The sequence below is a fragment of the Hermetia illucens genome, chromosome 1 (genome assembly GCF_905115235.1).
Source record: "Hermetia illucens chromosome 1, iHerIll2.2.curated.20191125, whole genome shotgun sequence".
Taxonomy (NCBI): domain Eukaryota; kingdom Metazoa; phylum Arthropoda; class Insecta; order Diptera; family Stratiomyidae; genus Hermetia; species Hermetia illucens.
In genome coordinates this window covers 204,133,907-204,160,737 of record NC_051849.1, presented here as the reverse complement: position 1 = coordinate 204,160,737, position 26,831 = coordinate 204,133,907, and the positions used below count along the sequence as shown (strand labels likewise).

The 26,831-nt window shown below is 47.7% G+C and overlaps 3 protein-coding genes across 3 annotated transcripts in view; 2 read left to right on the top strand and 1 right to left on the bottom strand.

The window, feature by feature from the left end:
• LOC119651910 overlaps positions 1-20,202 on the top strand; it is a 29,315-nt gene extending 9,113 nt beyond the window's left edge. Inside the window, exon 3 of the mRNA XM_038055740.1 lies at positions 19,873-20,202. Within this exon, the coding sequence (XP_037911668.1) occupies positions 19,873-20,049 (177 nt within the window). The 3' untranslated portion in view covers positions 20,050-20,202. The remainder of the gene's footprint in view (positions 1-19,872) is intronic.
• A 397-nt stretch (positions 20,203-20,599) lies between these two features.
• On the bottom strand, positions 20,600-21,378 carry LOC119651899. The gene is made up of 3 exons (XM_038055729.1): positions 21,219-21,378; positions 20,886-21,068; positions 20,600-20,818 (listed from the first exon to the last, which is right to left on the bottom strand). The coding sequence occupies exons 1-3, from the start codon at positions 21,280-21,282 to the stop codon at positions 20,613-20,615; spliced, it is 453 nt and encodes a 150-aa protein (XP_037911657.1). The 5' UTR covers positions 21,283-21,378; the 3' UTR covers positions 20,600-20,612.
• Positions 21,379-21,619: 241 nt separating this feature from the next.
• Positions 21,620-22,650, top strand: LOC119651891. The gene is made up of 3 exons (XM_038055716.1): positions 21,620-21,804; positions 21,950-22,111; positions 22,182-22,650. Exons 1-3 carry the CDS (start codon positions 21,747-21,749, stop codon positions 22,415-22,417), a joined length of 456 nt encoding a protein of 151 aa, XP_037911644.1. The 5' UTR covers positions 21,620-21,746; the 3' UTR covers positions 22,418-22,650.
• The last annotated feature ends 4,181 nt before the right edge of the window (positions 22,651-26,831 follow it).

Genomic DNA, 26,831 nt, shown 5'->3' with positions numbered 1-26,831 from the left:
GATTTATTCAAAGCCTATCACCGAAACTACATTCCCATTAAGAATATGTTAAAAACTAATCTATTTAAAATGCAAACCATGTACTCCAAAAATACCCACAATCTTCAATAATGAAAGCTTTTCCTGGAAGAAATAAATAAACTACCAAACCGGCTTCGACTTAATCACTCCAGCAATGGCAAATGATATAAACAACGACTTGCTTTCTAGGTACTTCCAGTGAACTTGCTCAATATTCTCAGTGACACCAGCAAATAGCACAAATAAATGTAGTCTAGGAAAGGTGACTTGTCTCTTCTAAAAACAAAAAAAAATATGATAATGGGGGTTTCTCCCGACCAAACTTGGCAGCTTGTTTTGCAATGAAATACTATCTCTCTGTGGGGAAAAGTATCTGTGCCCATTTTATACATATATAAACGTACTATATGTATGGCTTCGCTTTCGCTTTAACACTCAGATAAGGCAATGGAAATTAAGCTACATATTGATGAGATGTTACTAAATTACGCGTTCTATAGGTTGACATTAAGATACGGTTGTTGATATATTGTAATTATGGGAATACCGGCTGTGCGGACAGCTTGGGGTCACATATTCATCCTCATTGTTAAGTGTAATCGATCAGTTACTTAAGTTTGCCCTTGCTGACTTCCTAAGTAGCTAACTTTGGTTTTCAGACAACCTCTTAGTCACCAACTTGAAAATTCGTAATGCTCAACCAGCTGTTGACCATAACCTGGACCCCCTTTGTCCTTTGTAATGAACCCAAAGGAAATAGGATGACCAAACGATCATCCTAAGCGGCCGAAAACGACCTATATAAAGGGAAGGGTTATCCCAGAAACCTAAAAATTTGGCGAAATTGACCATGATGATCCGCCTGCAAAGACTGAAGCTCCATCAAAGTGTTCGGTTGACCCAAAACTCGACCGAATTTTCCCTCCAAAATCATCAGCGTTCGTGGTTTCTTCTGGGGCTAGTTTTCGATGGGTTGCTTTGCGTACGGTTAGCAATGAACCACGCCAATAAGTGCCTGAACCACTAACGAGAATTTTCTTTTTTGATTTCACTTCTCTATTTTCGATTTTTCACAATCAATCTATTCACCACAAAAACGACATTTTCCTTCCTCCTTGCCTAAAGCCGAATTTCGGAAGATCCCAAGTTACCTCTAACTTTTGCTCCGGCACAAACAATCACCCTCCGACCGTTGATTCGCTGTCCACGAACGAACCGGTCCCCATGCCACTACGCTCCCCTTGAACCCAGTTGAACTCCGAGAGTTCATATTTCAGCAACATGCGCGTGCGCCTACGGATGCGGCAAACCATCCCCCTCTGTCAAGATCAATTCGCCCGAATGCATTCAATAATATGCAATCTGCGGCAAAAATTACGGTAATTGCACATTATGGAATGTATTATTTGAGCACATTAATTCAGAAAGAGACGAATTAGATTAAGCTTCCGTCGCGAAGCCGCGGTCACTACAGGGTAGCTGGGTTTCCGAGACCCCACGGCTGAAGACCAGTAAGACAATCACTGCTGGTAAGCGGTTGAGTATCTGCGTGCTTTACGCAGAAAGGCAGCCAAAGGTCCAGACAGTAAGCCAGTTAAGGCTTGAGGTCTTCCGCATGAGTGACGTCCAGGTTACGACCCTCCATGTCCTCCAACTCGTATTGAACTGTTCCGACTCTACCGATGACCTTCGCTTTCAAGAACTTCCGATCCAGTTTGGCATTGTACCGCTTGGCTGCACTACTTAAGTTGGATAGTCGTTTATACACAATATCTCCGACCTGAAATTCACGAGTTCGGAATCGTAAGTTCTAATCGCTCTCCTGTGTCTCTCTTACTTGACGGATGTGCCTTGGAACCTCTGCTCTCAGAATAGCAAGTTTATACTGAGAACAGACTTCTAGGGTTGCATCACGCAAGGCGTTCAGTCGTCGTAAAAGGGCGTAGGTACTCCCATGGGTGACCATGTTTTGCCCAAAAACGATGTAATTGGCGGAAGTCCTTATCGAGACGTGTTTCGCTGTGCGGAGTTGATGGATGACAGCTTGTTTTCCCAAATTCTCCAATAAGGGCGTATAGCAGGCAACAGTGAACAATTTACTTTCTCCGAGGCGTTTGTCTGCGGGGAGTATAAAGCAGTGTAAATGTGTTAAATGCCATATTGGGTTAAAAGATCGTTGAAAGCCACTGATTTGATCTGTACCCCATTATCAGACGTGATCGACTCAGGGATTCCAAACACATAAAAGATCACAGCACGAAACCTGGGGTATGGGCCGATCAGAGATGAGCACTTTTCCCATTAGAGACTGGAGCGTTTGGTTGGTAGCTGTTGACATCTTGCACGTTTCACAATTGCGAATCTAGTCCTAAACTTGGGAAATTATTTTAGGCCAATAAAACCACAACCGCCGCCTACCCAAGGTTTTACCCCCCCCCCCCCCCCTCCCACTTGCACCCAAAGGATGATCAATGGCACGGAATCCAAGCCTGTTGTTCCTCCAACTCATCTTCTGGAGCATGTATGGTTCGCTTGTATACCAATCCATCGCACACCTGCAGATCAGGGAGTTTGTTGAAATTCTCCCCAATACGCTCGATCAGTTGCAAATAGTCCGCCGACCGAAAATGTGGTGAATCGAAATCTACGTCTGCGTTGTTCCCACTTCTCTCCAAAGTATCCACCACCGCTGGTGAATACATTCGAGCTAAAGAATCCGGAACCAGATGTCGTGATCCCTTCCTGTGTTTTTTGATGAACGAGAATCCTTGAAACTTCAATGCCAATCTGGCCAGTCTACCATGAAGGTCTGACTGGTTCATCAGCTATTTGAGCGAAGCGTGGTCAACTACCACTTCGAATGTTGTACCTTCAGCGTACGCTCTAAATTTGCGCATTGCCTCCACCACTGCCAAACATTCCTGCTCAGAGACAGTATAGTTTCGCTGAGGCGGAGCTAGTTTCTTCGACATATACGCTATAGGAACTCCATCTCCCTCCTCTGTCTTTTGCATCAGCACCGCTCCTATGCCATGTTGACTTGCGCCACAATGTATGGCGAAAGACTTGGAGAAGTTGGGACTATGCAGGACTGGAACCAAACAGAGACTCGTTTTCAGAGCGTCGAACGCCGAAATGGTTTCCTCAGACCAGCAGAACTGACGCTTGTTTTGAAGCATGTCTCTCAACGGTGCAATCAGCGAAGCGGAATTCAGCACAAATCGCTGAAACTACCCACACATCCCAGGAAACCGTTGTAGTTGTTTGACGGTTTTAGGCCCCGAAACCTTGTCGGGATCGGTACAAATCGTCCCGTTAACGATGATGTGGTCCAAGTATCGAACCTCCTTCATGACAATCTTGCCCTTCCGGATGTTCAACGTCAAGCCAGCGCGTCTCATACAGAAACCCACTTCGCTTAAGAGCAGCAGGTGTCGAAGGTCTCTGTGATGAGCAACAAATCATCCAGAGATACAAACAGTTGATGATGTAAGTGAGCAGGGATGACTTTGTCCATCAGTCGCTGCATGGTTTGAGGTGCATTGCAGAGCCCAAACGGCATGGTCACGAACTGATAGAGCGGTCGCCCTGGAACGGTGAAGGCAGTCTTATCATTGGACGCCTCATCCAAAACGCATCCTTCAAATCGAGACTCATGATAAATCCTCGAGAGACAACTGAAAATCCCATTGATGAGAGGTAAAGGATAAGCGTCCTCCACGGCAACACTGTTCACCTTACGCTCATGAAGGCAAAGTCTCACTTTTCCTGGTTTCACCACAAGGGTGACTTACGAAGACCAAGTGCTTTACGATTCTTCAATGACTCCCAAAGACAGCATCCGATTAGTCTCTTCGTAGAGGAGCTTTTCGATGGCGGGAGAGACTTAAACGTGTCTCTGTTTAATCGGTTTATTATTCCTGCCATGGATGACGTGTGCCGTGAAACTTGTACGTCTTAAGCCCTCCTCTTTGCAAAAGCTGGGAGCCAGCAAATACCCTTCCAATTGTAGTAATCAAATCTGGTTCCCTTCGTGAAGACCATCCTCTTCTTCCACTCACTGGAAAAAATCTCTGATTTACGGATAATCGAATGTGTCAGCTCTGAAGAGACAGGCAAATACGGATCTGCAACGAACAGTTCTACGGGGAGAGTGTGAGAACCTTTGGTTTTGCGGCGCTTATATGCATTGATGGCCGCGATACATTCAGCGGTGGTGATCACAGCGCATGCTATGCTTCACGCCCCAATATTTTCCACGATAATAAGGACCTTCAGTTCGTCAATTTACCTCCATGTCCCGACAGCCTGCTAGACCTCCCACCGGAAGGAAGGAAGAGCACTTTTGATTTCGCCGCGGTGATCCTCAATATACTCCGGCGAGTTGTTCAAAATGTCTGTCGTCCGATCAGTACGTAAGGGATCCTTATTGAGCTCCAAGAATCGAAATTCCCACCCTTGCCAGAAAATATAGACGCGATAGGCAAGAGAAAGCAGGCGACCATCAAACGATGAGCTAGCTCGAGGTCGATGTCAGCATCTCTCCTGCTTTGCTATCTGCGCTACCAGATACCCACCATCTTACCTCGCTTAACCCCAGCTTGTGCCGCTCACATTTCCGCTGAAGTTAGAGCAAAAGAGCATCCTGCGGCGCCTTGACACCGTCGTCAGAAAGCGTTCGTACACTCCCAGACTCCAAAATCATTGACCATTGCCGAAAACAAAATATCAGGTGAGGTGACCATTTCCGAAGCAGCCCACAAACCTTTATCCCTTTTAGTAGCATTTTACGACAAGAAAGGGCTACTTTGACTGAATTATACAGCCCCCAATTCCGAGGGAAGTCACTACCTCAACGGAGAACCGACTTTCGTTCCTGATAAAAAATACCAGGTTAGCACACGGCTGCTTCCCTGAGATGCCAAGGCGTTACACGGCTTTTAGAATGTAATGATTCTTCCTTCCTCCTCTGTCAAACGGGCGTTGAACCATCTATGGCGGAGTTTCTCTGTACTGCCCAAGAAACTGTACAAGATTATAATTGATTTTCCCGAAAACAGGTATCAGCCGATATGCCTACTGACCCTTGTTTGGACGTTTACATCGCTGTTGGTATCTATTTATACATTTCAGCCTTTCGGTGTCCTGCGATAAAGAAAATGGTCTTCATGTTATATATGTTCGTCATCTCGCGAAAATGTCAATGGGTATCATTCCCAAGATAGCTAATGCTGTATCGTCCGCTCCTTTTTAGACAGCACTCAGTTTATGTGGGTTACATCAAACATGCAGTACGGTTCCGCGGCCCCAGGGGTCATCAAAGATCCTTAATGGGTCGCTTATGATACAGGGAGTGGCGTCTCCGATGTTCTTGAGTAAGTAGAGTAGGCATAATACCTGCATCCTAGGTGGTAGCCTCGAGAAAGTTTTGTGGTGAAGAGCGAACTGCTAATGACCGTTACATGCCGAGACACACTGGGAGTCCCCGGAGCTGCCGGCAACTTCTTGACATCGATGGGGCCTAGCTCTGCCAAGGTGGTAATTATTGCGTGTATCAAGAGCCAGCCCTTCGAGACCCTGATCGGGTAGTCTGCGTTGCCCCGAGCGAGAGCTGATTCGTCCATGAGTTCCGTGATCAGGTAATATTAGGTCAGGCGTCAGGGAGCTGGGGCAGGGGCTTTGCCGCGAGGGTATACCCATCCTTAACTATGGCAGCCTGTTCCCTTGCACACGATCCGCGGGTAAAAACGCCGGGTAAATGGTGAATACAAATAATGCGAACGGGGATATATTGGGAATGGGGAATGAATTGGCTGCGTTAATGGTTGTGTCCGGGTAGCTGAGTGGTTAGAGCACTAGGCTACCGTACGGAAGGTCGCGGTTCAAATCTCACTGGTGACAGTGGAATTTGTATCGTGATTTGACGTCGGATACCAGTCGACTCAGCTGTGAATGAGTACCTGAGTCAAATCAGGGTAATAATCTCGGGCGAGCGCAATGCTGACCACATTGCCTCCTACAGTCTACTGTAGTGTACCGTTACGGTCTTGAATGAAGTGCTCTAACACACTTCAAGGCCTAGATCCAATATGGATTGTTGCGCCAACGATTATTATTATTATTATAATACGCAGCACGAAAGTGCGTCGCTCACCCCAGCGTTCAGCGAACGACGCAGCAAGGGCTGAAATATCCGACGAGACATGGGGATGCGCAAACAGAGAGAAGACTCGCAAAGTGTTGCAACCCGACAACCCAAAGAGTACCACGCAGTGCCGTTGTTGCGAAAACAGGCACAGTGGAAACTGACCAGATGGTGTCGAATATAAGCTGAGTAGGAGCGCTGCCGACGACTCTGACGAAAACTGAAGAGGAAAGGCTCATTAGGAAATGCGCGACAGTTGTGAAGCACATGCGATCTGCGACGTTCCTCCAGAAAAACGTCAACAAAGGGGTGAAAAATGGACTGATGGAGCTGGGGGAGCTCCTGGACAAAATTTCGTACTACACGAGGACATGGAGATTAAGACAAAATGCGCGGAAAGCTTATACAATCACGTCTCCCACTGAGAACACCGCGAACGCAGGAGGGGGCATCTGAACGAGACTTCTCTCAGGTACTCTCCAGGGCTCAAAAGAAGAAGGCAAAGATGACCAAGAGGCAGCAGCACGCCGCGTCAACAGAAAACTCTCTACTAAAAATAAAGGCAGACACGAAGGATGGAGCACCGAAAAAAAAGGTGGGGAGGCGAACAAGGACTACACCGCCAGCTCGGCTTATTCAGTACAGGGAAAGCAAGACCATTGCGGAAGTCAGCCGATCAGTGAGCCGATAATGGAATCAAAATCAACGGTACCTTGACCTGACTCTTGACTCAAAGATGGGTTTTTCGAGCAAATCAAAGCAGCAGCGAACAAGGCTATTCCTGGAGTTTCGATCTTAAGTAGGGTAATGTCAAATATTGGGGCCCCACGTCTAGCAGGCCACGTCTCCTGAAGAGTTCAACGTAGTCTGTCCTACTCTAGGGCGCTGAGGTATGGGCTGACGCTTATTGCAAGGAGGAGGGAGCTTTGCAGGTGGCATCTGCGCACCGCACTGTCTCTGCACAAGCTGTGGTGGTGATCACGGAAGTGATGAAGTTGCCCTTCCTGCTAAAGAGCGTAAAACCATATGCAAGCGGAAGGAGAAAAGCCAAGACAAGTGGTTGCTCGTGAAGAACGGCAAGGATGAGTGCCAACTCTCTTGGCAAAATGAAACTAGAAGCAGATAGACTGCGCAGCTCATTGGCAACTTAGGTGCGTGGCTGAATGGAAGGCGTGGTAAGACTGACTATTTCCTTACCCAGTTCTGAAGTGGACATGGAAATTTTCAGTCTTAGTTGCGCAAGATTGGAAAGGCACGATCTCTGGATTCCCCATCACACCTTTTTTTTCTTGTGAAAGGTGGAATGGGATTTGTCAGCAGCTCTATTTAAACACTTGGAATCTCCCTCCAGAGATGCTGAGGAGCACTGCGGAGCAGGTGGACTCATGTTGCGCATAACGTTAGAGTTCTCTCGTTCCAAAGAAGATAGAGCTCGGCCGGTGGGGAGCCGGATGACGACTTCCTTCCTCCTCTCCATCTCATTGGTGAAAGGAATTCCATGATTTTAAGGCTCCGCAAAGTAGGAGAGTTCGGAGGTTAACTCGAAATAATATGACAAACGGTTGTCTGACAAAGGGGAGGTGTTTAGCTGGTAGTCCGATGGCATACCATTGCGGGAGTCCAACACTCTGTGCGTAAATGCATCAACCTACCACCCAAAAAAAGTGCTGTTCCCCAAACTAGGGTTATTTAGAAGAAGATGGAGCTTAGTACCTTGGTTATAATCAGCCTACCAGCACACCGTGATTCTTTCCCATTCGGCATTACTTTTTCTTGAAATATATCCGCTTTAGATGCTTTGTCAAAAATGGTGCATGTCCTGTTAAAGCTGAGCTCGCGCCTACTACCACTCCCAAGTATTCGATGACCATCCTCGCGGTAATTATATGATTTCTATTTCTAACGCGAACAGCTCTCCCGTAATTTCTCTTACGGCGATTGCTTCCACTTCCACACAGCCTTGATTGACTCCAGACGCTTTGTAACCAAGATAACTTAAATAGAAATCGTCACCAGGAACTTCCCTTCCGAATAGAGACCCAATTGGCCAAATTAAATACAATTCTCTAGCCAGGAGTCTCCCAATGCAATCTTTCTTGGTACTAGTCTTTCTGTGTCTTCTATTTTCGGCCAACCTTATAACGTATTCGATGGCATTAACGTTTAAGGAGGCTTCACGAAATTCATACTGTCGGTCTGGAAAGCCGCCTTAGCTCTGAGATTATCCGCTCTAACGTTTTCCTCAGTGTTTCTTGACCCACATATGGGCCTATGAGAGAATAACCCGTCTGGACGTTTACCATTCCTAGCGATCAACAACTCAACGAACATGTTCTGTTTAAACTTTGCCCTGAGTAAAGGGGCCTTATTCGGTTTGCCGTCTGGGCCCAAAATTTGTTTATCCATGTTTCTGATTCAGTTCCCAGCAGCTCGTTTCTGGTGACTGAACGAATTGGCACCCCCTTCAGATGCCTCTGGGAGACTGGGAGAATAACCCCTGGCTTATTTTAAAGGAGATAGTAGAGCTTGTGTGTCATCTTCGATGACCGACATTACGGTTTTCCTATAGTAATTCTATAGGCACCTCTCCATAGGTTTACATCCGCCCATTTCTGACCCATACCTCCTCATAGCATTCTTCGCTGATAACATGGCTCAGAAAGGTCGTCTATTATACTCTGCTGAAATATTTGACGGAAAATTTGGCGCAACACCATCCCCTCCGCTATGTTAGTGTGACCCTTACTTCTTCCCTTAGCTAAACTCCAAACCTCTTTCTCAGATGGCTATTTTAAGACCAACAATAACTCATCCTTTCATCTGGTGACCCAAAATTTTCTAATCAGACACAATTTCAAAAGATTACTCTCGCTTGGAGTATTCGCATTCTTCTATTTACAAACATACGCCGAAAGCCTGGGTCAACTAGAAAGCTCCTACCCTTGTATCAACTTCTAGTGCAAAACCCCTCATAATCGTATAGCGTTTTCGCAGGCCCCTCCAGTGCAAAATCCCATTAATCATTTCCATGGAATACCCATCGCTCAGACAAGAGATAAGCAAGTAAACCCAAAACGAAGCCATTCGTCATTAATACATATTTAAAGATTTAAGCTGAATTGACACAGTTGTCCCTACCCCGTACGCTTGTGCATGGTCAAAAGCTCAAGATACAATTGACTATTTACTAGATTTTATTTTTATAGCAACGACTCTGTGGTGTGATCTTTATTTAGCCGAGAAGTCTAACCAGTCGCCTCAGTTCAAGTTTACTTTGCAATCGAGTAGTTCGTCCAAACCCACCGGTTCGTGATAAGTGCATATCTAAAGTCACTGCGAATAGATGCGAATCTAGAATCTTTCCATCTAACGAGATAATGGCTTCCCTGCTGTTTACGGGAGTGTTGATCTTGCTTGCTTCAGCAAGTCTAATATTAGCACATCGTCGGCGCCAGAACGATAATGACCCGGGTCAACCCCTTTTCTTGACTACTTCGATAAAATCAGGGAAGGTCCAAGAGGCTCGTCGAGCAGCCGAGGTTCCTGGCAGACTTTTTGCGAACATTCGAAGTTACTCGGGGTACTTGACGGTCAACGAAAAGTATAAATCCAATATGTTCTTCTGGTATTGTCCTGCTAAAAACAACCCAGAAACAGCACCGATTATCTTGTGGTTGGAAGGTGGTCCCGGTGCTTCTTCCATATTCGGGCTGTTCATCGAAAATGGACCAGTAGAGATGACTGACAATGGAAACGTTCAGAGGAGAACATATTCATGGAATAACGACTACAATGTAGTCTACATCGACAATCCTGTTGGGTCAGGATATAGTTTCACGGAAAATGACGCTGGTTATGCCCAAAACAATGACGATGTTAACCGAGACTTATATGAAGCTCTGAGCCAGCTGTATAAACTCTTCCCTCAGTTTGAAAACTTGCCACTTTATATAGCTGGTAGTTCGTACGCGGGTAAATTCGTAACAGCCTTGGGTTACAAAATCCATAAGACCCAAGAGGAAGCAACAAAAGCCGGCAATAGACCCCCGGTGAACATCAAACTCGGCGGACTGGCTATGGGCAATGCCTTCGTTGACCCTATCACCCAAATTGACTATGGAGACAACCTCTTCGGATTAGGACTGATCGACGAAGATGGACTCGCAATCTTCAAAAAAATGGAAGCTGAAATACACGCATGTATCGAAAGGAACGATGATGCTTGCGTAAATAGAGTATCTGAAAGACTTACGACAAACGCGATGGGTACTACTGAAGGAACCGTCCTTGGAAATCTTACTGGTTACAATTATCTATTCAAGTTCGTGACAACCGAGTTCGACATAACATCATTCCCTGCTTGGTTCCGCTTCATCCAGCAACCTAGCACTCGGAAAGCCATCCACGTCGGAAATACTACCTTCCATCATCTTGAACCCAACAGCATAGTGGACCAAAAACTAAGGAAAAGCATCAGCCAATCGGTTGCCCCCTGGCTTGCGGAACTTCTGAACCACTACCGAGTTTGCGTCTATAATGGTCAAATGGATCTTCTGATTACATATTGGCCAACTGTAAGATACCTTCGGAAGTTGCAGTTTAACGGCGCACAGGATTATAAAGCTGCACCAAGGCAGGTATGGAGGGTTGATCAAGATGTAGCCGGGTACGTTAAGGAAGGAGGAAATTTAGTGGAAGTTTTTGTGAGAAATGCTGGACATCTTGCAACCACCGACCAACCAAAGTGGACGCTAGATATGATAAAGAGATTCATCGCTGGTGAAAAGTTTGGAAACTAAGGACCAGTTTTTTGAATGACCTAAAATTGCCATTCATTTTTAGAAATATTTAATCTTTATTAGAAATGTGATTTAATGCGATAGCTGAAAAATGAATATATACTATTTTTGCAAATAAAATCTGTTTTGAATCATCTGATCATCGTCGATCGGAGAGGCTACGACGGACTAATTCCTAGTTTCCAATAATAAATATTGATCTACATCCAATTCTCCTTGTGTTATGTCGTGCTATTGCTGGCGCTATAAGCAACTAGATGGACGATGGGAACATGAGACAATCGAATCAGTAGTTACAATCTGTCAAAACAATCGTTACAATCCTTGATTGAAATTATAAGCTGAATTGCACCATTTCATTTAGGTTAATCTACATACGTGCATAAATTCCACCCACGATACCTCTAATAACACTAGCGAACTTTTTTATTGAAACCCATGTACTTCTGTTCTTCCCTCCAACTTCCAATTGAACTCCGTTCAGCAATGATCACAAATCTTGTTGACCGTGGATTGCGAGCGGGCTCGCAAGGAGCCGTCAGGTAAGTGCGTAGATAGTTGTTCTGAGGGGGATCAGCCGTCAGTCAGAAAGATTGACCTTCAGGCTGCTGTGAAGAAGGTGCTGGCCGAAGCGCACCGAAAGAAGAAAGTTGTTGTGGAGCGCTCCGTCTCCTCTGATATTGTTGTCTCGTCTGACGGCGAGATGAGCGTAGGTAGTGAGGTGGGCCCAAAGGCCAAAACGGAGGCTAGGAAGAAGGTCGGCCGTCCCACGACAGATGAAGTGAAGGCTCCCTCTGATGAAATGACGGAGTGCGGCCAGATTGGCGACAGACTCGTCAGCATTCTGCTTGAGAGCGGAGCGTCGAGGGAGGTCATTGGTGCTATCACCAATGACGTAATTTTGAAGTATAACGGGCTATTGAGCCGTATGGCGCAGCAAGCCGCCAAATTGAGTGGCAAGGTGGAGGGGCTCATGGCTGCAAAGGGCAGTCAGGTGGTCCCGACTGTGACGGTGCCAGCTGCCGCTAGTGCCAGGGTGGCGGCTGCGGCCAGTAGTCTGCCAGCAGTACCCAAGGCGGCGGAAACTTGGGCGGTTGTGGTAAGGAGCCGCGATAAGGAGGCTTCCTCGAAGGAGGTGGCCCAAGTAGTAATGCGGGAGGTGGCTCCTGCGTTAGGAGTGCGGGTTCACACTGTGAACCCGTTGAAATCTGGAGGGTGGCTGCCGTGATGCATGATCTCGGCCAGCACATGCGTGAGAATAGCATTAGCGTAGCGATGTTGCAGGAACCCTGGGCAGTCAATGACTGCGTCCAGAGGCTTACCTAGCGACATGCGGGTGTTCACTGCTAGGGGGTCGGCCAAGGCGGCCGTTGTCGTTAATGATACGCGTCTAGATTACGTCTGTGTTGAGAGTCTCACTAATGAGTGGGGCGTATGTGTCTCAATCACGGGGCCTTTAGGACGGTGGTACTGTTTGAGTATATACTGTCCACCTACAGACGACCTGGAGCGGTATATAGCGTACCTGGATGAGGTAGTTTCACGTATTCGTGGAACGCCATTCATCCTGGGAATAGACGCGAATGCGGTCTCTCCTATATGGCACAGCAAGATTGCCTTGCGCACATCTTGCCACCGTGCTATACGTAGGGGGGAAGTATTGTCTGAAGTGTTGCTCAAGCACGATTTGTTTTGTCTGAATGTCCCGTCAAGTGTTTCTACATTTGAAAGCTCCAGGGGCGTCAGTGATATAGATTTCACTTGTGTAAACTTTGCAGCAAAGGCGTTTTTCCAGGAGATTGTTGGATGGATGCAATGTTAGTGATCACACTCCTATTGAGGTCGTGCTGGTCAATAGGGAAGCGAACGTGAGTGTTGCTCTCCCCCTTGCGCCGGCGCGTTGGAATACGCGTGGGTGTAACTGGGGTGAGTATGTCGCTCGGATGGAGGAGTTAGCCGGCCGCTCACCCCTCTCTGAGTGTGTCCTATTGTCTGTGGATGAGAAGGTTGCGTTGTTGAATGAATGGATGTGTAGTCTGAATGATGACATGCTGACGAAGCCCGAACGGAGGGCTCGGAAGCAGGTCACGTGGTAGACGAATGCTCTTCGTAATAAACGGTGGGGGGTCCGTCGCCTGAGGAAGAGATTCCAAAGGGCGCGTTGTCTAAGTGATGTTTCTGTTGTTGATGTTGACCAGCTTAGGCTCGCCTATAGGTGAGGTGTCTCGTCTTATAAGTTGATATTAAGAGAGTCGAAAGAAGACGACTGGAGGCGATTCGTCGGTGAGCAGAGGAGATTTGCAGAGGGAAGCGTAGTCACGACGTAGCTGGCATCATGGTGAACGGAGAACCGATGCTGACTTGGCATGACAGTGTTTGTGCTCTGCTAGGTGAACTTTTTCCGAGATCCGAGTCTTCGGTGTCTCCGGTCACGCTCAGGGAGGGGAAGAAATTCCTCACCTGGCGAGTTGTGAGATCGAGAAGAGCATGGCGAGGCTCAGGTCTCGGAAGTCACCTGGCTGGGATGGGATGACAGGCGAGATGTGCAAAGCCGTCTGGCAGGCCATCCCATCTCATGTCCAGTGTCTGTTTGAGTGTTGTTTTCAGGAGGGCTATTTCCCTGCCTTCTGGAAGACTGCCAGGGTGGTTGTTCTCCTGACGTCGCCGGAGAAGGATAAGAGTAGTCCTCGGTCGTATAGGGTGATATCTCTTCTCCCGGCCCTTGGCAAGGTCCTGGAGAGGATTATGGTCCAGCGACTGGCGGTGAAACCATCCCATCTGACGTCTGACAGGCAGTATGGGTTCCGCACTGGGAGGTCCACCGACGACGCCTTGATGCATGTTAGGAATTTTGTTGTCCGTTGTCCCCGCAAATACGTCCTTGGAATATTTGTTGATTTCAAAGGCGCATTTGACTACCTAAGTTGGTCCTCTGTGTTGTCAAAAATTCGCGAGTGTGACTGCCAGGAATTGGCTCTGTGGAAGAGCTACTTCCACGGTAGAAAGGCATTCGTTCAGGGTGTCAATGAGCGTGTGTGGGTGAATGTTGAGCGCGGCTGCCCGCAGGGATCTATCGCAGGCCCATTTATATGGAATCTGATGATGGACGAACTGTTGGGTGAGCTTTCTTCCGTGGCTGAATGTATTGCCTACGCGGATGATCTCCTCATTCTTGTTGAGGGGAGCACTCGCCGTGAGCTCGAGCAACAGGCTGCCGAATACATGCGCATCGTTAACGCGTGGTCCAGTAAAGTCGGTGTCGCGATCTCAACGGAAAAGACCGTCGGGATGATGCTTAAAGGCATCCTACGTCGTCCGCCTTGTGTAAAGTTGATCGGAGGGTTTTTAAAGATCCGGCAGAAAGTGACCTACTTGGGAGTCACGATCGCGGAACGCATGTCTTTGGTCGCGCACCTGCGCGAGGTCGGGAACTTTTCTCAATAGTGGCTTCCCCGAACCTGATATTAAGAAGGCTCGGGAAAAAGCGGGCGGCCGGCTCTACTACGGGCTAGAGACCGTCACGTTACAAGTATCGGCTCCTAAAACCATTGAAGGGGACGTGCAGCCCCCAGCATCTTCATCTGAAGCGTAGATGAGGTGCCACATTTCCTAAATAAATTTGCAGCATTGTAAAGCGGCGACTGCACTTATCAGACATTTATATACCTCATACATACGTGGGTTGTTGGTGGGGTAGTCAGGGTCCTAAACTTCCAACATGCTGACCTGTTGTATGCCAATGGAAGCGATCGACCCCGCTCCTGCATGGTAGTCTCAAAAGACTTCCAAGCTAATTTGGTTAACGACCTATGTGATGGCAATGCCACATCGGCTAAATTAACCATAAAAAGTCAACAGGGAGATAAAGAGATACTAGAAATTATGCCATGCATATTTCACCTATGACGTAGAAGAACTAGCTCATCAGAGCTACCCTTAAAGCCTACTCTGAAGGGTAAAATTGCAAGAATTCACGCAGCCGAGTGGAGAAATTTGAACTCTTACCGGCAAGTGAAAATCCTTGTGAAAGAACCTGCGGTCGCCAGAGCGGCATTTTAGTTGTCCCTTAAGAAGTGGGGCATGAAAAGCCTAGTAGGGCTTTTAACGGGATACTGCTCCTAAAACTACCATATGGAAAAGATTGATTTGTTGGTTTCGGCTATGTGCAGCTAATGTGAGGAGGAGGAGGAGACGGCCCTGCACTTTCTATGCAGCTGCCCGCCCTTCTCAAATCTCAGACGAAGACACCTTGGTAAGGTTTTCTTCAATGAAGTGTCTGCACACTCTCTGCCTCTGGAGAATGTTCTCAAATTCGCTAAAGCCTGCGAACGCGGTAGACGGGGATAGTCCAATGGACCTACAAAGGCCTGAGTACTTGGAGCCAAATGGCTAAATGGCCAACTTTTCGAGGCATATATTTTTGTTGGCACCAGATTGTCGTCGAACATCACTACCCGTCAACGAAATTTTCGGCATTTTGTGCTGATCAATCTTCACTATTAAATTTTCCTGTCTGTTAGGAACTAACGCTATTTAAAATAGATATTAACATTCATCATCATCAACGCCGCAACAACCATCGCCTTAATAAGGAACTCCAGACATCCCGGTTTTGCGCCACCACCAATTCGATATCCCTAAAAGCTGTCTGGCGTACCGACTTTCGCCATCGCTTCATCTCAGGCAAGGTCTGCCTCGTCTTCTTTTCTACCATAGATATTGCCCTTATAGACTTTCCAGGCTGGATCATCCTCATCCATACGGATTAAGTGACCTCCCCCCCCCCCCCCCCCCCCACCGTAATCTACTGAGCAGGATTTTATCCACAACCTGACGGTCATGGTATCGCTCATAGATTTCGTCGTTATGTATGCTACGAAATTGTCCATCCTCATGTAGGAGGCCAAAAATTCTTCGGAGAATTCTTCTCTCGAACGCGGCCAAGAGTTCGCAGTTCTTCTTGCTAAGAACCCAGTCTCCGAGGAATACATGAGGACTCACAAGACCATTGTCTTGTACAATAAGAGCTTTGACTCTATGGTGAGACGTTTCGAGCGGAACAGTTTTTGTAAGCTGAAAAAGGCTCTGTTAGCTGACAACATCCGTGCGCAGATTTCATCATCGTAGCTGTTATCGGTTGTGATTTTCGTCCCTAGATAGGAGAAATTATCAACGGTCTCAAAATTGACGAACTGAAGCGCGAGATGGCCGCGCTTGTGGCCAGTATGGCTGAGATGAAGGCGACGCTGCGTCCGAGCGCCAGGTCGCTCGCGGTTTTCTGCTCGAAAAGGACAATCAACGAAGCATTTGTTGGTACCATCGCGCATTCGGCGAAAAAACCATCAGATGTACGATCCCGTGTAAATTCGCGCCTACCTCACGGGGGATCCTGGCGACGGCCACCCAGAACGCAGCGCCACGTCGTCTAACAATTTATGACCCTCTCAGCGGGCACGGTTATCTTGTAGATTCTAGTGCGGAGGTTTCGGTTCTTTCCGTACCCTGGCATCATCGGCTATTTCCTCAACCTTTGAAACTTACGGCGGCAAATTCCTCGCGCATTAACACCTACGGGTACAGGCAAGTGGACGTGAGTCTTTGCTTGCGTTCTGGTTTCGAATTCGAACATCTTATGCAACAGGGTATCTGCAGTCCTTCGGACAGCTGTTGGTCTTCCCCGCTCCATATGGTCCCTAAGTCAAATAGCGAATGGCATTGTGGGGATTATAGAAGGCTAAACGCACAGACTGTTCCAGACCGACATTCAATTCCACTCATCCACGACTTTGCGCATCACCTCGCGAATTGCCGCATCCTTGGAATTAACCAAAGCGTATCACCAAATTCCTGTAGCTCCAGAAGACATTCCAAAGACGGCAATATGCACACCCTTTGGACTCTTCGAGTTCACACGGATGACTTCCGGGTTATGCAATGCGGCGCAAACCTTTCAAAGGTTCATTCACTCGGTCCTGCGAAACCTCGACTTCTGTTTCATATATTTGCACGATGTTTTGGTCGCTTCTTTCTCAGAGTCTGAGCACTTAATCCATCTCAAATGCATTTTTCAACGTCTCCTTGAGGCCGGTTTAGTCCTAAACGTTGAGAACCCAAGTTCCTCCAGACACAGGTAAGATTCCTCGGCCACTTCATTCCCCTGAAGGAATCTAGCCCAACCCAGACAAGGTGCAAGCGATCTCAAGCTTCGCGCTCCCGAAAACCGTGAAGGATTTGCGGAGGTTCTTGGGCATGCTAACTTCTATCGTTGTTTCCTGCCCAAGGCCATCCAAAACCAGTCCATTTTGAACGCGTACTTGTCTGGCCCCAAAACAATGGACACACGATAGATTGTGTGGTCTGAAGAGGCTGCCCGCCCGTTCGATATATCCAGGCACAAACTGGCTAATGCTACACTCTTGGCATTTCCTCGACAAGATGCACCCCTAACCATTTTCGTTGATGCCTCTGACATCGCAGTAGATGCTGCTCTTCACCAAAAGGGGAATCAGCCGTTAAGCTTCTTCTCTAAGTAGTTGAACCCCGGTCAACGGAACTACAGTACCTACGATCTCGAACTGCTCGCCGCATACTTGAGCATTAAGTACTTCCCATTCTCTCTTGAAAGCAGGCCGTTCACAGTGTTCACGGACCATAAGCCTCTCACATATGCTTCGAAACAAAAGCCCGACAAAGCGTCCCCTCGTCAGCTTCGTCAGTTTACGTGACACATCTAACATGTGTCCGGCAAGGACAACATAGTTGCTGACGCTTTGTCACGTGCTTACGAGGTTAACATCCCCGCCTCACTCGACTTCTCGGCTATTGCCAAGGCGCAGGAAGATGACGCAGCACTTCAGAGCCTCAACTCCAACCCCAAATACAAATTTCGGGAGTTGCCCATCTTCGGCTCGAACCTCTATCTCTGCTACAAAGACTCGAAAAAAGGACCTCGGCCATACATTCCGGCCACCTTTCACAAGGAAGTGTTCCACGCGGTTCACGACTTAACGCATCCACGTATCAGGAGAACAAATCGGCTAGTCACCGAGAAATACATCTGGCCCTCCATGAACAAGGATGTCAACTCCTGGGCCAGAGTGCATCGCATGCCAGAAGTGTAAAGTCACCAGGCATCTAAGGAAAGAGGTGGGCCCATTCCCCCGCACTACCAAGTGGTTCCACACCATACACCTCGACATAGTAAGACCCTTGCGATACTGCGATACACAGTTACAAGTATTGCCTTACAATCATCGACAGGTTTACGCGGTGGCCTGAGGCAATACCTCTGAAGGACATTACGGCACAATCTTGTGCCGACGTCCTCTCTCGAGAGTGGATCCTTCGCTTTTGCGTCCCTGCAGTGGTCATCACTGACCAGGGAATGCAATTTGAGTCCACCCTTTTCTCGGAGTTAGCCAAACTCCTGGGTTTCAAAGCCAGCGGACTACGACATACCACCGTCCTAGAACGTTGGCACCGGCCGCTGAAAGCCGCCATTATGGCACGCGACTATCCATCCTGGACTCAAGTCTTGCCTGTCGTCCTACTCGGCCTACGAACAACCCGCCGAGAGGAATTTGCTGCCAGCCCCGCGGAGCTGGTATACGGGGAGAACCCAAGGCTCCCAAGTGATCCGGTCTTCGACAAGAGATCGGGTCTCCACAGATTCGGGATTGCTGCGTCTGCTGAAAGACAACCTTCGCCACATTAAAGCCACACCTCCCGCACGACACTCGTCCGCACCTGCCTGCGCTCCCAAGGAGCTGGACACGTGCACGCACCTCCTGGTCAGAACGGATGCTGTCGGGAAGCCGCTGCAGCCTCTATACGAAAGCCCGTACCGTGTTCTCGAGCGTGGGGAGCATTTCTTCCAGCTCGAGATGGGGGGACAGGAAAAGGCTGTCTCCTTATCCAGGCCGTTTGCCCTCTAAATCAACGTCGCGTTCGCTTCGCCGTATGATGGGGAACGCGGTTCTGGAGTCGGTCGCTGAAACCCCTAGGTTTCATCTGGAGGCGGAGGGATGTGGCGCAGCAGGGTTAGTTCTACTGTGTAGGGAACGCACGTTCCATGAGAAAATGCGCAAATTGTTATTTCGTTGTCTTTGCCGTGTTCGTCGTTGTGTTATCAGTCCTGTTGTGGCTTAGCAACAACTTGTTTTCCGTGTGGGGTTGTCAGCCATACCCAGCCCCCAACCTGGAGGACCAGTTGGTACAATTTGTCTGTGCACCCTGGAATTGCTCCAAATGTTGGCAACGCTTGAGGAAGTGGAGAATGAGCAAATTCATCCATTGAAATATGCTCGAAATATTCTCGCCACCTTTCCGTCGCGGCTAGTTCATGCCATTAACGCAACAGAGTGCGTTGGTGTCGCCTTTTGACAAGTAGATGCATATCTCACTCGCCATCCCGAGTGCCCAGGTTATTGTGAAGATTTTTGTAATGGGCCGCTCGGGTGGCAGTGATCGCTTCTTTGCTTCCCGATTAGCATTCTTGCAAGTTTGCCAAGTGACCAGCGTTTTATAGTCGAGAAATTTGTGGTAGAGGCGTTTCTTTTAACAGACCTTCATTAGAGCATCGTCATTCCAAAGCGAAGTATCTCGGTTGATGAACGACTTACCAGGCTTGGTGACCGCTTTGTAGATTGTGTTTTTAACTTGGTTCCATGGTTCTTACACATTCGTAATGGCTGGTAACCGCGTAAGTGAGATCATTTCTTCTTTCTTCTCACGAAATCGCCTCAATTTAATGCGCCGTGCGCCATTGCGTTCCCCCGCCGTTTTATCGGTGGCTGGATTCACAAGACGGCAATCAAAGGCCAAAGCTGATGTATGATGGTCTCATTCATAATATTTCAATGGACTCAATCCTGTTCACACAACTCTAAACTCTCTTTTTGCTTCCAGTTCAAACCTTCGGCCAAACCAAAGGAATCATCAAGAATATCCTCATTCTGGTCGCACGACAAAAGGACTTACATCGCAGCCAAGCAAATTCCCGGTTGCGGCACCTTGATCTACCTAGCGACGTCCTACGACCCTCGACTCGGCTGGCAGAAGTTCGGTTTCAGCTCCCCAAACTAATCACGAACCTTCACCGTCAACTCATTTGGAATAAAAGAAAATTTTTGTTTTTGTTTTCGTAATTTATAAAATTTATTTGTGTGGACTTTTCATGGTAAATTGCTTGTATGAAAAGGTCACAATCCTTAAAAGTCTGTACAGTAAAAATATAATAAAAAAACGCGTTACTCGATAGAATTTATAGCAATTTGTCAACAGAATTTTGTTACTTAATGTGACACCGATAAACGAATTACACAAATCTACAGAAAGCAGAAAAGTCGATCTTTCGTGGACGGAATCGTTTCCCTTGAGATAAATAAGAATGCGATGTGGACGGCGGCGTCCTGGAGGGTTTTGCGCCCCCAGAGCCGTCTCACATGCCATTTTTGTAAAGTTTCTACGACTACGGACGGAATGACGACACTTTTGTACTTAAATCTAAAATGTTCGCTAAAACAAGGTTCCCCTAAGATTTCGATGAAGGAATTACGGAGCTTTTCCGAAGGATGCGTAAATGGTGTGAAATTCTAATAAGGCACATCAGCACTTCCCGCTCGAAATATTTTCGGGACTTTCTGGAGTTATCTCAGTAGATAGCCAACGATGCCCAGCAGAAGGCCAACCGCGGAGACTCCTATTGTCCGAGCGGAGTTGCAGCCGTCCTCCGCGCAGTAGCACTCCTGCCAGTAGACGCCGTTCTCGTAGACGCCCCAATTGCAGACTCCCGTCACGCCTGTCTCCGCCACGGAGGCACATCGCCGGATTACATGTCGCCACCGACCGTCCCCTGGAGAAGAAATTTTCGACATCAAATTAGTCATGACGCCTCCGACAATTTATCACGGAATACTCACAGATGAAGCCTCTGGGACTTTGCTGGACGACTTTCATGCAAAACGACCCGGGCATGTGCGATTCGTCGCTGTTGCACTCGATGGCGATGTGCTCGGATCTGTTGAACCTCTTGTAGGCGCCGCAACTGTCCACTCCTTTGGGGTCTGTTCCCGTCGAGCATTGGTAACAGCGGACGGCAAGACCTGCGACGGAATTGGAAAATAATCAGCAACGGCCAATTAGCGAGAGTTCGAATGTTCGTTGCCAGCAACCACACCCTATCGTCGCTGAGACGTTCGAAACGGCGGGAAAATAAGGGGAAAGCGACGCAATTCAGCGTGTAGATGACTTACCAGGGGCGACTACGGCAAATATGAGGAGAATCGTTAAGACTGGATACTTCCTTGAGGTATCCATCGTCAGGAAATCTCAGGATTATGGAACGTAAATAAAACTGCGGAGGAATGACAGACTTTGTATATGATGCGTCACTTTGACGTTTCCCAATTGTCTTTCATTTGAGCAGCAATGCCAGGTTTGAAACGGGTATTGTCATTTCTGCAAATTGACGATTTTTAGCCATCAATCAACAATCCTTACGTATTTTTTGCAATTAAAATAATCAATCTTGAATTATAATTCATTTCCAATGGCCATAAAATGTATAATAGCCTCGAAAAATTGAGTGATACAATCAGCTTCATAGACGAGAATACCGCTACGGCATAACATTGCTCTATCCACCCACCAGTTCAATTGACATCGCGGTAATGCAGATCGACTGTTTGTGTTGTTTTCGTAGCTGCGATACGTGCGGCGTTAAGAGATTTTCCAACTTTTCTTTTAATTTGTTCCATTAATTTCCGTTTTCCAACCAGAAAATGATAACTAGTCGAATAATTCCCATCGCTGCACTTGTGCTGTGCCTCTTACACACAGGTAAGTGGAAAATACACGAAACGAAAAGTTGACGCCCAAAAAACATTTCGATTACGAGGTTAAAGGTGTTGGGTGTGAACACGGGTCGAGCCCCTCCAAGATTTCGTTATCGGAATTTTTCGCTCACGCGTTGTTTTCCTTGCAGCGTACTCAATAAAATGCTGGCACTGCCGGTCGGACGCTGATCCCAAATGCGCCGATCCCTTCGACAACAGCACACTGGCCATAATGGATTGCAAACAGGCTCCCGTGCCTGTGCACTTGCCCGGAGCCCAGGCGACGATGTGCAGGAAAATTAGGCAAAAAGGTAATAAATTTCTCTCTCTCAACACTTTTTCTATTAACATAACATGCCCCCTTTCCTACGCCCGCAACAGTTCACGGCGAATGGCGCTACTTCCGCAGTTGTGCCTTCCTCGGCGAGCCTGGGATTGAGGGGGACGAACGCTTCTGCCTGATGCGAACGGGGACCTACAACATCTTCATGGAGTACTGCACGTGCAACAGCAAGGACGGGTGCAATTCGGCCGACCTGACGGCGCCGGTGCGGTTTCTGGCGGCCACGGTCGCCACCGTGGCCATGGTGGTCGCAAAGTGTGCCTTCTTCCATTGACTTAAAGCTCAGAATCAAATTAGCGTAATTTACCCTTTAAGACTTTTAGGTTTGTAGTTTTTAGCGAATATGTTCGACCTAGCGTAAGTCACCGTTAAGCACAACTTTCCACGCAACCACTTAGTCTCGAGCAGAGAGAATGAATCATTCCGTCCAGTTTTGTACAATTTAACTGTTTTTTTCATTGTTAACGAGTCGATTACGAATAATAAAACGTTTTTTTATGGCAGAAAGTGTAGTTTTATTGCAATGAATTTCAGGAACTCCGGTTGAGAGGGAAACAAGGTGGCCTGCCAACAATGGGACTCTCAGGGCGCAGAACTGAAGAGTCTCTTACAAGAGATCCTTCTCAGATCACAGTTGGATATTTTTCAGTCTAGAACTCGCTATAGAGGTCTCCTATCCTTTTAGGGACTTCGGGAAGGTCGACTGGGGAAAGTTTGGTCAAGTTATCAAGATCGAATTTTCCGGTACTCGCAATGGTAACGTTCGCACGGTGGAGGAACTGGAATCAAAGCTCGGGATTCTGGAAAAGGTATTCGAAACCACCTGTACGGTCCTCGTGCTTTACCTAATACAGCAAGAAGACATTGTCACCGTGGGGGACTACAGGCTGAATCCTGCTTGTGAGAACCTTCTCCTTCACCCTTACCGGGAAAAGTGGGAGAAAGGAAATCTGGTGACGTGGACGCTACTGGTTTAACGCCGGTATGTGAAAATGCATCCAAGCGACCCGGACACCGTGAACCTGGAAAGGCTCCAAGCCGGCGGCAGAAGAAAGAACTGCGAAGGAAGATGAAGTACCTTAGGAATAAAAGCATGGACGTGGCTGTACCACTAGGTGCAGTAACGACTAGAGAAATCGGACGCAAGGAAGTGGAATCTCTGGCGGAAGGTGGGAATAAACTGGAAACCCCAGTGAGATCCACATTGGACGCACCAGACTCTTCTGTCAGCGGTAATGCGCGCAAGGAGCGTAAGACCAACACATCTGCTCCGCATCAGGGCTTACATCCACACCTCTCCAATGGATTAGGACCGGTGTGCCGGGAAGGGATCAAAGCAGAGAGTGGGATCTCTCCAACACGAAGGAAGGAAGAGAGCGTATGCGCAAGCTGCAGCCTCAGTTCTGACTGCTTCCGTGGGAGTTTCCTCCAAGGATGGTAAAACGCCAGAGGGACGATTCGCCATCCTCTGGGAATGCCGGTAGAAAAAATGCTGGAGCCTAGAACGAAGCCACGATATAACAAACAAGGTTTTCGCGATGGACTTCTCCAGTTGGAGTGCACCCGGGCATGGGTGTCGGAAACTGGAAACTTCATGAATGCCAGAAAGGACAAAGCTGCAAACGTCGAGGTTTTAAACTTGGTATTCGAACTGGACCAAAAAAATCTGAATGTGCTCAAGGGAAGTCAACATATGGTGCTCCACTTTTTCCTAGATAGACTGCAATTCAGTCATATCAGGAAACTGTAGGGCATCATCTCCATTGTGAGAGCGAAAAGCAATGATGGTCTTCGACCCACAAAATATAGAACAAATTGCAGCACCTTCAGTGCACCGAACTTAATTCGTAACATGACTCCATCTGCCAGCGCTCCTCAACATCTCTCTGACAATGTTGTTTGGAGAGAGCTCCCCTATGTATGCATAAAGCTGCTGACGAAACTTGTCCTACCCTTTCACAAAAGGAAAAGGCATATTTGGCGGTCGTTCGCAACCCCATTGTAGAACAGATAATCAGCAGATCGCACCTTCCCACAGACAGAAAACCTCCATACCCGCTTAGAAGCCACAATCCCTTCAGAGGACGCAACTTTCGCTTTCGTTGCAGGTCTTCGCTTGGTGACCTACTTAACTATATCTGCGGCAAGCCGTTCTCCTGTAAGATCTCTTGCAAGCTGCTGCGTGTGTCCATTGTCCAGGCACCTGTAGCATTTGATGGGGATTATCCGGATTCCTGCATACTACCCGTCCAATTTTGGTTTCCCGCTGCTAAGGAATTTCCTCGTATATTGTTTGGGGATTACCGCGAGTTTCTGACCCCAGGCATTGTTTACCTGTGGAGATTCGCACTTTATGGCTTCCTCTTCTTTGACCTTTTCTGTGCGGCAGTCAAGATATAAGATTTCTAAAGAGTACATATGCTCTAGACTAGAAACGAGAGCCTTTTCCCTAGTAACTCCTTAGCTTCGCAGAATGTACTTTTGCTAGTTGTCTTCGGGTCTAGCTCGATGAAGATCCCACCACCCTGCGTTTCCCATATGGAAAACCACCGTTATCTTGGGGTCTCATTCTGTCGTGGATTTCACTAAGGACTTCGGCAAATGCCTTGCCTTCCGTCGGCTTAATGAGTCTTGTCATGTTTCGTTTCCTCGTCTTTTCTGTAACTGGCTTTTGGTTCGTAGCTTCCTTGTCTCTGGCGGCGTAACCAGTTGGCTCCTTTTATCTTCTTATCTTCTTTTTTGGGCCCTGGAAACACCTTATACAAAATCTCCTTTAGGCATGTATTCCTCTTTCGCCTTTTCCCCAGTTCGCTTTGCAGTGTTTCCAGCAGAAAGTGTGACTTTTTCTGCTTTCCAAGTGTCTTCCACCGCTCCTCTACATTCGCCTCTAGAAGGAAATGCGGTCCAGTAATTCCTCTAGTTCCATCAACCCGTTTTTGGCGCCTTTGCTGACGTTCTTCTGGAGAAACTTTGCTGGCCGTATACGCTTCACCACTGCCGCACATTTCCTGAATATCCTTCTCTATTCGGCTTTAGCTAGGACGGTCGACTGCACTTATCCACGGTTCGTGGTGGAATGAAGATCTGTCCACCCTCAGGAAGTTAACCAGGGAGGTCTTCAACTTCTGCTACAGGTATAAAAGCTGCCAGGACCATCCCTTGGCAGTCTTGAGCCAGGGGATGGTTCTGGCTGGATTATTGTCAGAATATTGAAAACTCGAAGATTTTTCAGTTCAGTAAGATTCTGGCCAAGGAACTTTGGAGTCCATCCTTTTTTAAAAAGAATTAGAAGGCTCCTGGATGGAATCTTCTGGTGAGTTCCTGTAGCTGTCGATTTGGGCGTACTTCCCCGCCAACGTGAGGCATTATGAGTCAGAACCTCGCTTGGAAGCTATGCTGTGCCAGTCGAGGGATATTATCGAATCGGCAATCAGCTGAACTTCAAACAACTCTGCATGTAAATCCCCGGGCCCAGGTGGTTTAATTGCAGTTTTGTGCCGTGGTTTGCAAAGGATTTCCGCAGCTACATTTCGTTCGGATACGTACCGCACTCCTTCCAGTTCGAGAATGGTTTTTGGCAAATTAGCTTCACGTCTGTCGTGTTGAAGACCCTAAAGTGCGTCCTAGACTTCGACTTAAGGGCTATCATGGAAAGGTCGCCCTCCTTCAAATTTCTGCACCATCGCCTTAAAAGCCAATCCACAGAAACTGCTTCTTCTGAGGCAATTAACACGGTTGAGCGGTCGTAACAATATAAATACCTTAGCTGCCTGCCTGGATATAGAAGAAAGATTCAACTACGTGAATTCCAAATCCATCAAGGAGACTCTAGCCAGAATGCGATTGGGGATTGGTGGATTGGTGCCCGGGATAATCCAATCTAATCTGGGAGGTAAGCACTTCACCCGAACTGAAGGCGGGGGACACTCACAGTAGCGCCATCTCCTCGGTGCTCTGATTCATAGTAATGGATGGTGCTTCCTCGACGATTACCTATCTTGTCGTGGTAAGCGAGCTCAGTAAGGAAAATCCTCTAGGAAACAAGAGATGATACCCGAAGTCAAGCGACAATCAAAACCCCAAGCCATCGTGTGACTATCATCCCGAGGGCTGGATGGTCACAGGGGTTAAGATGTGGCCGTAAACGGTGAACTCTGGGCACCTGGCGACCCCCAGTTTCAACTAGCTTTCTCGGAGGCTCTGTCGAGATCGACTTACTTTCCTCGATAAAACTGAGGCCATGGCAGCCAATTATTAAAAAACAAAAAAAAAAACAAAAATTGTAAATAAATCTCGATCATGACGATCCAATCCCGAGTGAAGGGGTAAGCCAAAGCTCATCGATGGAGAACCTGAGTCTAGACTCAGATTCTCTACTTACGCAACTGGGAGCCAATCTAATTGGGACCCAGTCCTTAACGGACGAGCTGAAGCAGGCCCTTTCTGTCAACACTCCTGACCCTAGGCTCCAATCAGCGCCACCTGCTGAGGCTAAAGTCTTACCCATGGGTAACAACTTATTTACGGACAGCAGACCGCCTTCGGACAAGCCGCCTCCGGGCAAACCGCCTTCGGGCAAATCACAACCCCACCGAAGCGGCAGCAGTCCTCGAACGATCCCAACTCTTCGACACAAAAGGCAATAAAAGGGGCTCGGCTAGGCCTTCATTTGCACCCAAGGCAAATGG

Bases quoted from the DNA above. Each gene is read 5' to 3' on its own strand.
- LOC119651899 (XM_038055729.1), bottom strand. From the start codon at position 21,282: ATGGATACCTCAAGGAAGTATCCAGTCTTAACGATTCTCCTCATATTT. The intron at 21,069-21,218 runs GTAAGTCATCTA...ATTCCGTCGCAG, and splicing joins ATTTGCCGTAGTCGCCCCTG to GTCTTGCCGTCCGCTGTTAC. The intron at 20,819-20,885 runs GTGAGTATTCCG...TTTCTTCTCCAG, and splicing joins AAGTCCCAGAGGCTTCATCT to GGGACGGTCGGTGGCGACAT.
- LOC119651891 (XM_038055716.1), top strand. From the start codon at position 21,747: ATGATAACTAGTCGAATAATTCCCATCGCTGCACTTGTGCTGTGCCTC. The intron at 21,805-21,949 runs GTAAGTGGAAAA...TTTTCCTTGCAG, and splicing joins GCTGTGCCTCTTACACACAG to CGTACTCAATAAAATGCTGG. The intron at 22,112-22,181 runs GTAATAAATTTC...CGCCCGCAACAG, and splicing joins CAGGAAAATTAGGCAAAAAG to TTCACGGCGAATGGCGCTAC.